Below are 11,572 nucleotides of genomic sequence, written 5' to 3'. Positions count from 1 at the left end.
CCTATATTTTATTATTATTTATAACTAGGAGTCTTTAATGCTTTAAGATCTTGTCTCTAACTCATCATAGTATTCATACTCAATAGACTAGAAGCACCCCAATAGTTAGAATCCCAATTCAAAATAGCATCTATCTTTGGTTTTCAACCCATGAATCTCCCAGTGAGGGTATTGTGAGGGCCAGCCAAAACTTTATCCACTCAAGCATTTGGGAGACAAAGAACATAATTTTAAAAATGAGCATCCATAGGAGGGAGGACCTTCATAGAACTAAAATATAGAAAAGGAGTACAAAAACTATCCTCAAATTCTAAGAGGGCCTCCACCTAGGAAGGAAACCCCTAGTAGGAGTCCACAATAGGATAGAGAGAGGGAACAACCTCAAGAATGTACTTGTTATCTATAAGGGACAAAATAGAAGAGGGAGACTGAAGCACAATCTACAACACTACCTTAGATAGGGGAGGGGGAAACAAAAAGCTTCTTTTGAGACCAAGACCACCAAGCCTAGACTTAGAATCCCCTAGCTCAACATAAAAAAATAAAACATAAAAAGGAAACTAGTTTAGTAACCCAAGCCTCCACCCATAAGGATAAAAGGGAAACATACTCATAAGATTCAACTTGCTCATGATCTTTGAAGACCACAAAGGCACCCTATTGAGCCTTAAGATGGGCCTCAAGCATGATATAATTATATTTAATTTGAATTAATGAAAACTTAGAATCTTGAAGTTCTCCCTTAATTATAATTAAATCAATAGAATCATCCTTTTTACTAGAAACAAAAAATCCACTTGAATAATATTAATTTTGTTTGATTAGATAAATTAATCAACCTATTAAAATAAAAAATTAAATTAAGTTCAATGGTCATGATGATAAGTCATTGAACTAGAATTTAAAGTTTTTCTAAAAAGAATAAAATAAAAATATAAAAGATCAAACATTAATGGATCCTTAGAAAGTGTCCTACTAATCAAAGATACCCTAGCTTAGCTCTATGCTATATCCTTATCTCTAATAGAATTAATTTGATGATAGTTAATCGTTGATGATTTATAAATTTTACCACCATGATCTCCAAATATATGCCATATTAGTATTTAAGTGCTCCATTTTATGTTTGAATGATTTCAAGAATATTTCAACTTGTTTTTTTGCTAAGTAATGATATTTTAAATATTACTTGTAAAGGAAATATATATCTAATATTAACTAATATTTGTGCCATTAATTTAAAATTTTACATATATATAATTAAAGTGTACATGCCAATATATAATGACATGGTATAAGTGCTTGATAGTGGATTTGGTTGCAAGCTCCTAATTAAATTTCTTCTCTTTCTCTTTACAATATATGTGAGCTTCATGATAATATTATATGCGATCTTTCAACTTTTATATTGAAAAATATATTTGATGTGCTTAGTAGGAAGATCCATTGACATATCAATAAAAAAAAAAAAATGTCCACACTTGTTATCAACAAGATATTCCTTGGAGCATCACTCTAAAATACCATTTTATAAAAGATAAGAAATAATTGTAATCTAAAATGCTCGACCCGACATTTGTTGTATCCTATAAAGGATATAATATTTCTCAAAATTACATTTTGGCATTACTATAATCAATTCTTATTCACCCCCATTCCATCATTTCCCACACATTGTTTATTTGTACATAAAGTGTGGGAGAGACCTTATATTATGCCTTTTTATCCTTGGAATGGATGGCAATATGACACTAAATCCCTATTAGATCCTATTCATTAAGGTTTGTGTGCCTCTAACATTAGCATCAAAGCTATTTGTAGTTACATTCTTATCCAACATATAAATGATTTGTCATTCTATGACATGTTCTATAATATTTTACATGCATAAGCCCCAATTGGCATTCTTGGTATAAGTAGTGTGAAAGTTTGGTTCCTTTGGAAGTGTGAGAGGCTTTGTAGATCTGTTGAATACAAAACCAAAAATAAATTAAAATATAGTAATATATAGGAATGATAATACATATAGATTGAAATTTCCACATAAAATTGGGACCAAACCTTTGCGAGACAAAGGATTGATCAAAGAAAGGCATCATTTGAGCTCGAGGAATCATTTCTTGCCTCATTCTCTTAACTTCTTCCATTTCAAGTGCCTATTAAATTTATCATAATCAAAATACTATACATGTGGATATTGACATTTAAGAGAAAGATCAAGGTAAAAAGAAGTGAGGCCTTTTATAGACAAACCTTTTGTATGCTCTCTTCTTCTAGCCTTCGTTTCTCTAGATAATATTGTTTTTCCGCAATCTAATAAGTAGCCCACCAAGTTCAACACAAAAACCACAACATATATCCTCTCAACTACATGTGCTTTAAAAATTATATGTAATTGATACATAAAGAAATTCAAAGAAAGTAAAAAATGGCATTGCATAATGATCCCATATTCATAAGAAATCATCAAAGCAACTCTTTTGGAATTCTTCTTGCATGTGAGGAGCTTAAGGAGAAAAATATGAGACAAAATTAACACAAGTAATAGAAACTAGTGAGAGAAAATAAAATCATAAATTTGATTTATTAACCAACTAATGTACATATAGTCTAATAATCTATGCTCATTAATATGAAATAAAAATTTAATAACTAGATTTGATCAAAAGTAAATTAAGATTCATAGCATAAAGAAATAAAGTTAATTCCTAGTTGTTTTTAAATGTATAATTAAAGGCTTTACCATTTCATTATATTTAGCCCATACAATTGCTCTTGTCTCACTATAAAGCTTTATATTTAATGGCTTTGTGTTTCCTCTTGTTGGTGGCTTTAGCAAAATCTACTAGTTTTCAAAGGAGTAAAGAAAATTGACTTATGGTTAATAATACATCTACTAGTTTTCAAAGGAGTAAAGAAAATTGACTTATGGTTAATAATACAAGCAATCATAAAAATGCATGTTTGATCTATTAAACTGCATTTTTCAATAGATATATTATAGTAAGAGCACCTGTGGTTCATCTGTGGTCAATGGCAACTCTTGTGCAATTGGGATATGACATTTCTCTTCTTGAGAAAGCATCTCATTTAGCTTTTTCATAAACTCTTGCTCCTTCAATTGACCCCTTTGCTGCAAATCATGAGTAGCTTATAAAATCATTTTCATGTGTACTTGTAGTAAATAATTCAAATGATACTTTGCTTGAGCCTATAAGTATATCAACTACAATAATCCTTGATGCATATAAAATATGGCTAGGAGAAACATAAATAGACTGAATATAGGCATTCTCTAAAAATTATACAAAATTATAAGGATCTTTTAGCCTTCTTTTCTATCTATGAATACCATAAAAAAATAGGTTTTATGTTAGGAGGCTAAAACAACAGATTATATGTAGAAACTACATCTTTATTCACAATTATATATTAAAATATATGATTGCTTGTATAACTTTTGATTTGCTATCACTACAATACTTAATACAAAAGTTTCATGATACTTTTTAATTGACTTTATTAAACCAGTATTTTTTTTTAAAAGCATTTTGCAACTAATAATCCTAATTTGGTTGCTTACATTTCAACCCCTAATTATTTAAAAAAAATAAAAATCAATTCTTGAAACGGCTAACAACTTCATATTATAAAATATTCTAAAATATCTTTTGTAATCAATTTTTTATATATAAAATTAAGCAACAATGTTAAAATAGTCTGAGAGCACTCTATAAATAAAAGCAGGTTGAGCAGCGCCCAAGTAAGGAGTCCGGGTCGTTTCTGTCAAAAATGGGCATATGATAGTTCAGTATTAACCGATCTGCCAACATAGAATTCATCTTCCCATCATTCAGTTAACCTTAAAAACTGAAGAAGCTCACGCCCAAAACGAAGACAAATATAAACAATTCGAAAACGATAGTATCCAAGCGGAAAAAATAGAAAGGATGAAAATTAGGCTTTACCCATAAGAGAATATTTGCATGCAACTCAAGGCAATTAGTCTTTACCCAGAAAAGTGCGTTACCTGTGTCTTGAGCTCAAATGGCTTTACGCTTGTCAATTTCACAACTCGCTTGTCAGTTTTCTCTGCTCTTTCATGGGAATTCAACTTCCTCTGCCAGACAAACCACAAGAAATAAGATTATATTTTTTTTTTCGGTGATATTAGATTTTCATAATATATGTTCTTATTACTTTATTACTCAAATTTTTTTGAGATTATTGTTTTGGTTTATCATTCTGATAAACTTTATAATATAATTTGATACGTTCATGTAAAATCTCTCATACAATCGAATTCAGAAACAGCAGTAATCAGATTATATCGTAATATATACAATATTAAAAAAAAATGACAAAGAAAGAAGAGGAAATGAAAATAACTACCCAAACTCCCTTCCTGGACGCCTCTGTACTTCCACAACTGCTTAAACACAAACACCCACTTTATTAATTGAGCCAAACGATTTCAACATGCAAGAAATTAGAAAATAGACTGAGAAAGTGGGCACCTGCTACGTTGATTTTGGGCAGGAAACACCCATCTCCTTCGCACCCTCTTCCCACTACTAGTGCTCTCATTGCCCTCTGAAGACTCAGAGTGTGATGAAGAACTCTCAAAATCTTTGGCTGAATTTGGGACACTGCATTTGGGTGCATTTGCATTGTGGGCGGTATGACTATGTTGATAGAGAGAAAGAGAGAATGTTTGACAATTAGAATTGGGATTGCAGTTCTCCTCCATTTCCAATGCCATAGCCATTGTTTTTGCAGAAGCGGGAACAGAGGCAGAGGCTTTTTATACTATTACTCTCGCCTCCAACTCCAACAAACACCCGCTGAAATTCATTTTCATATTCTGGTGGTGCGGAATGGGACATCAACATCTTTACGTCTTTTCAATTTCTCAGCGGCTACATATCGCTAACACCCTCCAATTGTGGATTAATTTGCGCCTCTCAATTACTTCAGCTTTCACTTTTACAGCAAGTTTAGGATGAAGAAGAATGACATGAGCTTCAAGTTAAAGTAAACGTTGATCGCGGCTATTTTTTCTGGCCCAACTGTAACCCCTCCTTCACGGAGACAGCAATTTATAGGGATATAAGTAGTCTACTTTCACATCAGATTTCCGTGCTTCATACAACAAGAAATGTAACAACTGATTGACAAACACTTTTTTTATCTTGTCTTTGTTTGATCTTGAATCTTATCCCGTCTATCTAAATTTAATCCATGAAGGTTGAATAACATAAAATAAAAGGTACCGACTAAACGGTACAAGGTTACATCTTTCATTAACCATTGCTAATGGAGACTCTCAAACCACCGTCAGTGCAAGGCAGACGATGTATCTGCTGCGGTCAGCTGATGTGCTTCATAGAACTCTCATTACAGATGCGAAAGAAAGACAAAAATACGCTCTAAGGGAGAAGACCACGAAAGAGGACAACATTATGATGTGTAGGAGTGAAACGTGAATGCTCGTAAAAAGATGTTTCTCTCTCATATATATATCCTCTCAATTTTTTTAAAATCATTTTTTTTTTCTACATTTTTAATCTGTGTTTTGATCTTTAATTTATTTTGTGTTTTTTTTTTCCAAAAAATTATGTAATGTATTTTTAATATGTTTATTTTTTTCTATCTAAATTTTAAATAAATTGCATTTTTATATTCAAATAAATTGTATTTTTATATTCAACACTTTTTTATATAAATGAAAAAAATGACGGTCTAAAACCTTTCACGAGTTGGTATGTGTTGCAAATGAGAAATTGAAAAGTTGAAAATCTCACAAGGCTTTAACACGGATGAAAAGAAAAGAAAAAATATGAGGTCTAATATGGCCACACTTTAGGGCTGATGTAGATGACTAATTAGTATCAGGTCTGCACCTCAGATCTGCACGTTTGTCTTCATCAACCAGTAACCTGGTCTGCACTTTTGATGCCTTATTCTTGACAACAGTTTACTGTCAGGGAGGTAAAATTATGAAGAAGCATACGACAAATTAGAAATAATATTAAAATGTTACCCTCCTCATCTTGATAGATTAAAGCTAAAATTTGATGGAGATTCACAAATTTATCTAGGTATTTTTGGGACAAGAATCGTGATTCAAGATGATCTTAGAGAAGTCAAATGGGCCATTTCTAGCAAACTCTTGAATGGCACAAACAATAAGGAAAACGTTATTTTCTTACTAGTTAGTTTGCAATCATGCAAGGAGAAAGGCTTAATTAGTAGAACAATAGTAGCATGATTTGATGAATTTGTGTCCACAGTAGTAGGGGTGACCGAAGTGGGAGCAATGCAAACCATCAAAACAGGGGCCACCCAAGTAGGAGCCATAGGAGCAGAGATAGCACGATCTAAATTGAAGCAGGTACAATAGCCCAAGAGGGGGAGTGAAGTTTGGAAGAGAATCCAACCTAGAGTTTGAATCCATAGGAAACACTGTAAGTTGGTGTTGTTCGAATTCCTTCCACCAAATAGGAGAGCAATGAAGGCGAGAGCCACGAGGTACAATAGAGGCTAAATGTTGAATAGTGAAAAAATATCTACACTAGAAAGGGATCCATTTGTACTCTAGGATCTGTCTCCAAGACATCTCACCAACCTTGAGTGAGATCTAAGTAGGAAGTGGCTTTGAAAGGTCCAAATCCACTAAAATCCTAGTGTAGGAAGTATGGGAGAAAAGCCTAGTACTAGGATCAACTTTGATAAAATTACCCAATGTATTGCTAATAAACCCATATGAAGCATTGCACCAGAAGTGGAGGGGAAGGTGGGGAAAACTCAATAGGATCTATCAAAGTGTTGATGGAGGGAGACCAAGAGAAGAGGGAAAGATCATGTGAATCCCATTTCCAAGCCCCCATGAACATCACAACATCTCTATCTTCAGTAGAGTCAAAATAAATAACAAATAATCCATAAGTGCAAGGGTAAATTTCAACTTTATCTGAAATGAGAAGGTTCTAGTGCTCGAAAACCCATGAATGTAGTGTAGGGAGAGACAACCACAAATGATTAAATTTGCCAATAAACACCAACTTCTTGAAATAGGATATGCTTGCAATCTAGCACTTCGTGACCAAGCACAACCTCTGGAACAAAGGAGTCACAGGGAAGGAATTTTACCAACTTGGAGGAAGACCCCTTCAAGGGATTGCAGATAAGGTCTGCAAAGGAATTTTTCAGAGGGGAGTTAATAGAAGCATTTGGGATAGCAAGAGCAACATTGACAACTGGTAACATTTTCTCAAAAAGGGACCTAGGATCCGAGTTAGAAATGTCAACTACCAACTTACATACAAGAGAATCATTGCTCCATGCAACCAAGGGTAGGAGATGAGAGTTTGAATCTGGGGAGCAAGAGCTTTTGTTTTAAAAAGAATAACTGAGTTAGTAATTTTATTAACTTTGATGATTTATAAATTTTAGCACAATGATCTCGAGATATATGTGATATTTGTATTTAAGTATTCCACTTTATCTTTGAATCATTACTTGAATGATCATTTAAGTATTTAACTATTACTTGTAAATGAAAAATATATTTGATATTAACTAATATGTGTGTTATTATTTTTTATACATTTTAAAAATAAGATAAAAATATTAAATTTAATTTTTTTACATATATTTATAATTAAAGTGTAAATGTCAATATATTATGACATTGTTTAATTACAATAGTGGATAGTAGAAAGTTTCAAGCTCCTAACTAAATTTCTTCACTTTCTCTTTATAATATATGTGAATTTCATACTTTATATTATATAGGATCTTTCAATTTTTATATTGACAAATCTATTTGATGTGATTAGTTGGAAGATCCATTGACACATATCAATAAAAATAAGAAACATGTCCACACTTGTTATCAACAAGATATTTATTGGAGTAGCATAACCACTCCAAAGTATCATTTTAGAAAAGATAAGAAAGAATTGTGTTCTAAAATGCTTGACCAGCCATTGGTTGTATCCTCAAAATGATATAATATTTCACAAAATTACATTATGACACAACCATAATCAATTCTTATGCACCCCCACATTACTTATTTATACATAAAATGTGGGAGATATTATAATATATATCTTTTTTGTCCTTTGAATGGATGGCAATATCACACTAAATCCCTATTAGACTCATTTCATTTAGATACACGTGCCTCTAAAATTAGCATCAAAGCTATTTGGAGTTACATTCTTATCCAACATATATAATGATTTGTCATTCTATGCCACACCCTATAGTATTTCACATGCATAAGCCCCAGTCAGCCCTTTTGGTATAAGTTGTGTGAAAGTTTGGCTCCTTTGGAAGTGTGAGAGGCTTTGTGGACCTATTGAATACAAAACCAAAAAGAATTTAAAACATAGCATATTTACATAAGAATGATAATATATATAGATTAAAATCTCTACATAAAATTAGGAGCAAACCTTTGTGGGACAAATGGTTGATCAAAGAAAGGCATCATTTGAGCTCGAGGAATCATTTCTTGCCTCATTCTCTTAATTTCTTCCATTTCAAGTGCCTATTAATTTTATCATAATCAAAACACTTTAAGTGTAGATATTGACATTTAAGAGAAGGATAAACGTAAAAAGAAGTGAGGCCTTTTATAGACTTACCTTTTGTATCCTCTCTTCTTCTAGCCTTTGTTGTTCTAGATAATATTGTCTTTCTGCAATCTAATAAGTATCCCACCAAGTTTAACAAAAAATCCAGAGAATATATCCTATCAACTATATGTGCTTTAAAAATTACAAGTGTTTGATATAGAGAGAAACTCAAATAAACTAAAAAATTACATTATACATAATGATCCCATCTTCATAAGAAATCATCAAAGCAATTTTTTGGAATTCATCTTGCATATGCAGAACTTAAGGAGGAAAATATGAGCCAAAATTAACACAAGTAATAGAAACTAGTGAGAGAAAATTAAATCCTAAAATTAATTTTTTAACAAACTAATGTACATGTAGTCTTATAATTTATATTTTTTAATATGAATAAGGATTTAATAACTAGAATCGATCAAAAGTAAATTAAGATTCATTGCATAAACAAATAAAGAGTATTCCTAAATGCTTTCAAATGCATAATTAGAGGCTTACCATTTGATCAAATTTAGCTCGTGAAGTTGCTCTTGTCTCACTATAAAGCTTTACATCTAATGGCCTTGTGTTTCCTCTTGTTGCTGGCTTTAGCAAAATCTGGTTTTTTTCAAAGGAGTAAAAATGATTGATTTATGGTTAATAATGCAAGCAATCATGAGTGCATGTTTGATCTCTTAAATTACATTTTTCAATAGATATTTTATAGTAAGAGCACCTGTGGTTCATCTGTGGTCAATGGCAAGTCTTGTGCAATTGGGATACGACATTTCTCTTCTTGAGCAAGCATCTTGTTTAGTTTTTTCATAAACTCTTGCTCCTTCAACTGACCCCTTTGCTGCAAATCATGAAGAGCTTCTAAAATTACTGTCATGTGTACTTACAATAAATAATTTAAATGATACTTTTCTTTAGCCAATAAGCATATAACTACAATAACCTTGATGCATTTAAAATATGGCTAAGAGAAACATAAATAGACTGGAAATAAGCACTCTGAAAATTATACAAAATTATAACAACCTTCAGTTTTCTTTTCCAGTCATGGATACCACAAAAATATGTTATATGTTAGAAAGCTAAAACAACACATTATGTGTACAAACTACATCTTTATTCACAATTATATATAAGATATATGACTTCTAGTATAACTTCTAATTTCTAATTACTACAATACTTAATATTATTTTTTTAACAAAAAATGATCCTATTTGGTTGCTTAAATTTCTAAATTATCTTTTATAATCAAACAAAATTTATATAAAATTAAACAAATAACTCAAGTAGTCCAAGAGATCACTCTAAATAAATAAAAGAAGGTTAAGTAGCGCCCAAGTAAAAGGCGTCAAGGTCGTTTTGTCAATAATGGACATATGATAGTTCAGTATTAACCAATCTCCCAACATGGAATTCATCTTGACATCTATCAGTTGAGCTTAAATGCCTGAAGAAGCTCCCACGAAAACAAAGACAAAGATCAACAGTATTACCTATATATAAGTCAGGAGAAAACGACAGGAACCAGGCAGAAATAATAGAGGTAGAATGAAACGATGAAAAATAGCCTTCACCACAAAAGAATGTTTGCATGCAACTGAAGGCCATTAGTCTTCACCTCGAAAAGTACGTTACCCATAAGAGAATATTTGCATGCAACTCAAGGCAATTAGTCTTTACCCAGAAAAGTGCGTTACCTGTGTCTTGAGCTCAAATGGCTTTACGCTTGTCAATTTCACAACTCGCTTGTCAGCTTTCTCTGCTCTTTCATGGGAATTCAACTTTTTCTGCCAGACAAACCACAAGAAAGCTTGTTATATCTTTTAATGATATCAGAACTGTTATTTTTTAGATTTTTTGGGATTATTTTTCTCTGTTACTGGAATTTTTTATCATTCTGATAATGGGTTATGGACACAACCGAACCCAGAAACAACAGTGATCAAGATCATATACAAAATATAAAAAAAACAGAACAGTGATCGGGATTATATGATGATATACTATATATAAAACAGAGAAAGAAGAGGAAATGAAAATAACTACCCAAACTCCCTTCCTGGACGCCTCTGTACTTCCACAACTGCTTAAACACGAACACCCACTTGATTAATTTAAACAAACGATTTGAACGTGCAATAAGTAAGAAAAGAGTTTGAGCAAGGAGGTACCTGCTGCATTGATATTGGGCAGGAAACACCCATCTCCTCCGCACCCTTTTCCCACTACTAGTGCTCTCATTGCCCTCTGAAGACTCTGAGAGAGATGAAGAGCTCTCAAAATCCTTGGGTGAATTTGGAACAGTGCAGTTGGGTGCATTTGCATTGTGGGTGGTATGACTATGTTGATAGATAGAAACGGAGAATGCTTGGCAACCCGAATTGGGATTGCAGTTCTCCTCCATTTCCAGTGCCAAAGCCATTGTTTTTGCAGAAGCGGGAACAGAGGCAGAGGGTTTTTATATTATAACTCTCTCCTCCAACTTCAACAAACACCCGCTGAAATTCATTTTCGTATTCTGGTGGCGCGGAATGGGACATCAACATCTTTACGTATTTTCAATTTCTCAACGGCTACATATCGCTAACACCCTCCAATTGTGGATTAATTTGCGCCTCTCAATTACTTCAGCTTTCACTTTTACAGCAAGTTTAGGATGAAGAAGAATAACATGAGCTTCAAGTTAAAGTAAACGCGTATCGCGGCTATTTTTCCTGCACAACAGTAACCCCTCCTTCACGGAGACAGCAATTTGCACGGATATAAGTAACTACTTACGCATCAATGCAATGTCAAGATTTCCGTACTTATACAACAAGAAATGTAACTCGCAAGGGAAAAAAATGATTGAGAAACACTTTCTTATCTTGTGTTTGTTTTATCTTGAATCTTGTGCCGTCTATCTAAATCTAAATAAATCAATGGGA

The 11,572-nt window shown here is 32.6% G+C and overlaps 2 protein-coding genes across 3 annotated transcripts; both read right to left on the bottom strand.

Annotated features, from left to right (window-relative positions):
• Nucleotides 1-1,498: 1,498 nt before the first annotated feature.
• LOC131066524 (microtubule-destabilizing protein 60) lies at nt 1,499-4,994 on the bottom strand. 2 transcript variants are annotated; one of them, XM_059207354.1, is made up of 7 exons: nt 4,518-4,989; nt 4,393-4,429; nt 4,031-4,120; nt 3,014-3,133; nt 2,254-2,313; nt 2,062-2,156; nt 1,499-1,964 (listed from the first exon to the last, which is right to left on the bottom strand). In XM_059207354.1, exons 1-7 carry the CDS (start codon nt 4,766-4,768, stop codon nt 1,880-1,882), a joined length of 738 nt encoding a protein of 245 aa, XP_059063337.1. In that variant the 5' UTR covers nt 4,769-4,989; the 3' UTR covers nt 1,499-1,879. The 2 variants fall into 2 exon arrangements, with proteins under 2 accessions (XP_059063337.1, XP_059063340.1); XM_059207357.1 differs by lacking the exons at nt 1,499-1,964; nt 2,062-2,156; nt 2,254-2,313 and adding an exon at nt 2,668-2,842 and having other exon boundaries at nt 4,518-4,994.
• A 2,983-nt stretch (nt 4,995-7,977) lies between these two features.
• Nucleotides 7,978-11,174, bottom strand: LOC131066539 (microtubule-destabilizing protein 60). Its single transcript, XM_058001320.2, has 8 exons — nt 10,817-11,174; nt 10,692-10,728; nt 10,343-10,432; nt 9,364-9,483; nt 9,147-9,245; nt 8,658-8,717; nt 8,466-8,560; nt 7,978-8,365 (listed from the first exon to the last, which is right to left on the bottom strand). Exons 1-8 carry the CDS (start codon nt 11,065-11,067, stop codon nt 8,281-8,283), a joined length of 837 nt encoding a protein of 278 aa, XP_057857303.2. The 5' UTR covers nt 11,068-11,174; the 3' UTR covers nt 7,978-8,280.
• Between the last annotated feature and the right edge of the window lie 398 nt (nt 11,175-11,572).

The sequence above is a fragment of the Cryptomeria japonica genome, chromosome 1 (assembly GCF_030272615.1).
Source record: "Cryptomeria japonica chromosome 1, Sugi_1.0, whole genome shotgun sequence".
NCBI classification, from domain to species: domain Eukaryota; kingdom Viridiplantae; phylum Streptophyta; class Pinopsida; order Cupressales; family Cupressaceae; genus Cryptomeria; species Cryptomeria japonica.
Note: the sequence above shows the minus strand (reverse complement) of the source record. Positions and strands in the feature narration are given on the sequence as shown.

Coding starts and splice junctions, on each gene's coding strand:
- LOC131066524 (XM_059207354.1), bottom strand. CDS start 4,768: ATGGCTATGGCATTGGAAATGGAGGAGAACTGCAATCCCAATTCTAAT. Junction 2,157..2,253: donor AAGAAGAGAGCATACAAAAG/GTTTGTCTATAA, acceptor TAAATTTAATAG/GCACTTGAAATGGAAGAAGT. Junction 1,965..2,061: donor CAATCCTTTGTCTCGCAAAG/GTTTGGTCCCAA, acceptor TGTATTCAACAG/ATCTACAAAGCCTCTCACAC.
- LOC131066539 (XM_058001320.2), bottom strand. CDS start 11,067: ATGGCTTTGGCACTGGAAATGGAGGAGAACTGCAATCCCAATTCGGGT. Junction 9,484..10,342: donor CATTTGAGCTCAAGACACAG/GTAACGCACTTT, acceptor CATGATTTGCAG/CAAAGGGGTCAGTTGAAGGA. Junction 9,246..9,363: donor TGACCACAGATGAACCACAG/GTGCTCTTACTA, acceptor GAAAAAAACCAG/ATTTTGCTAAAGCCAGCAAC.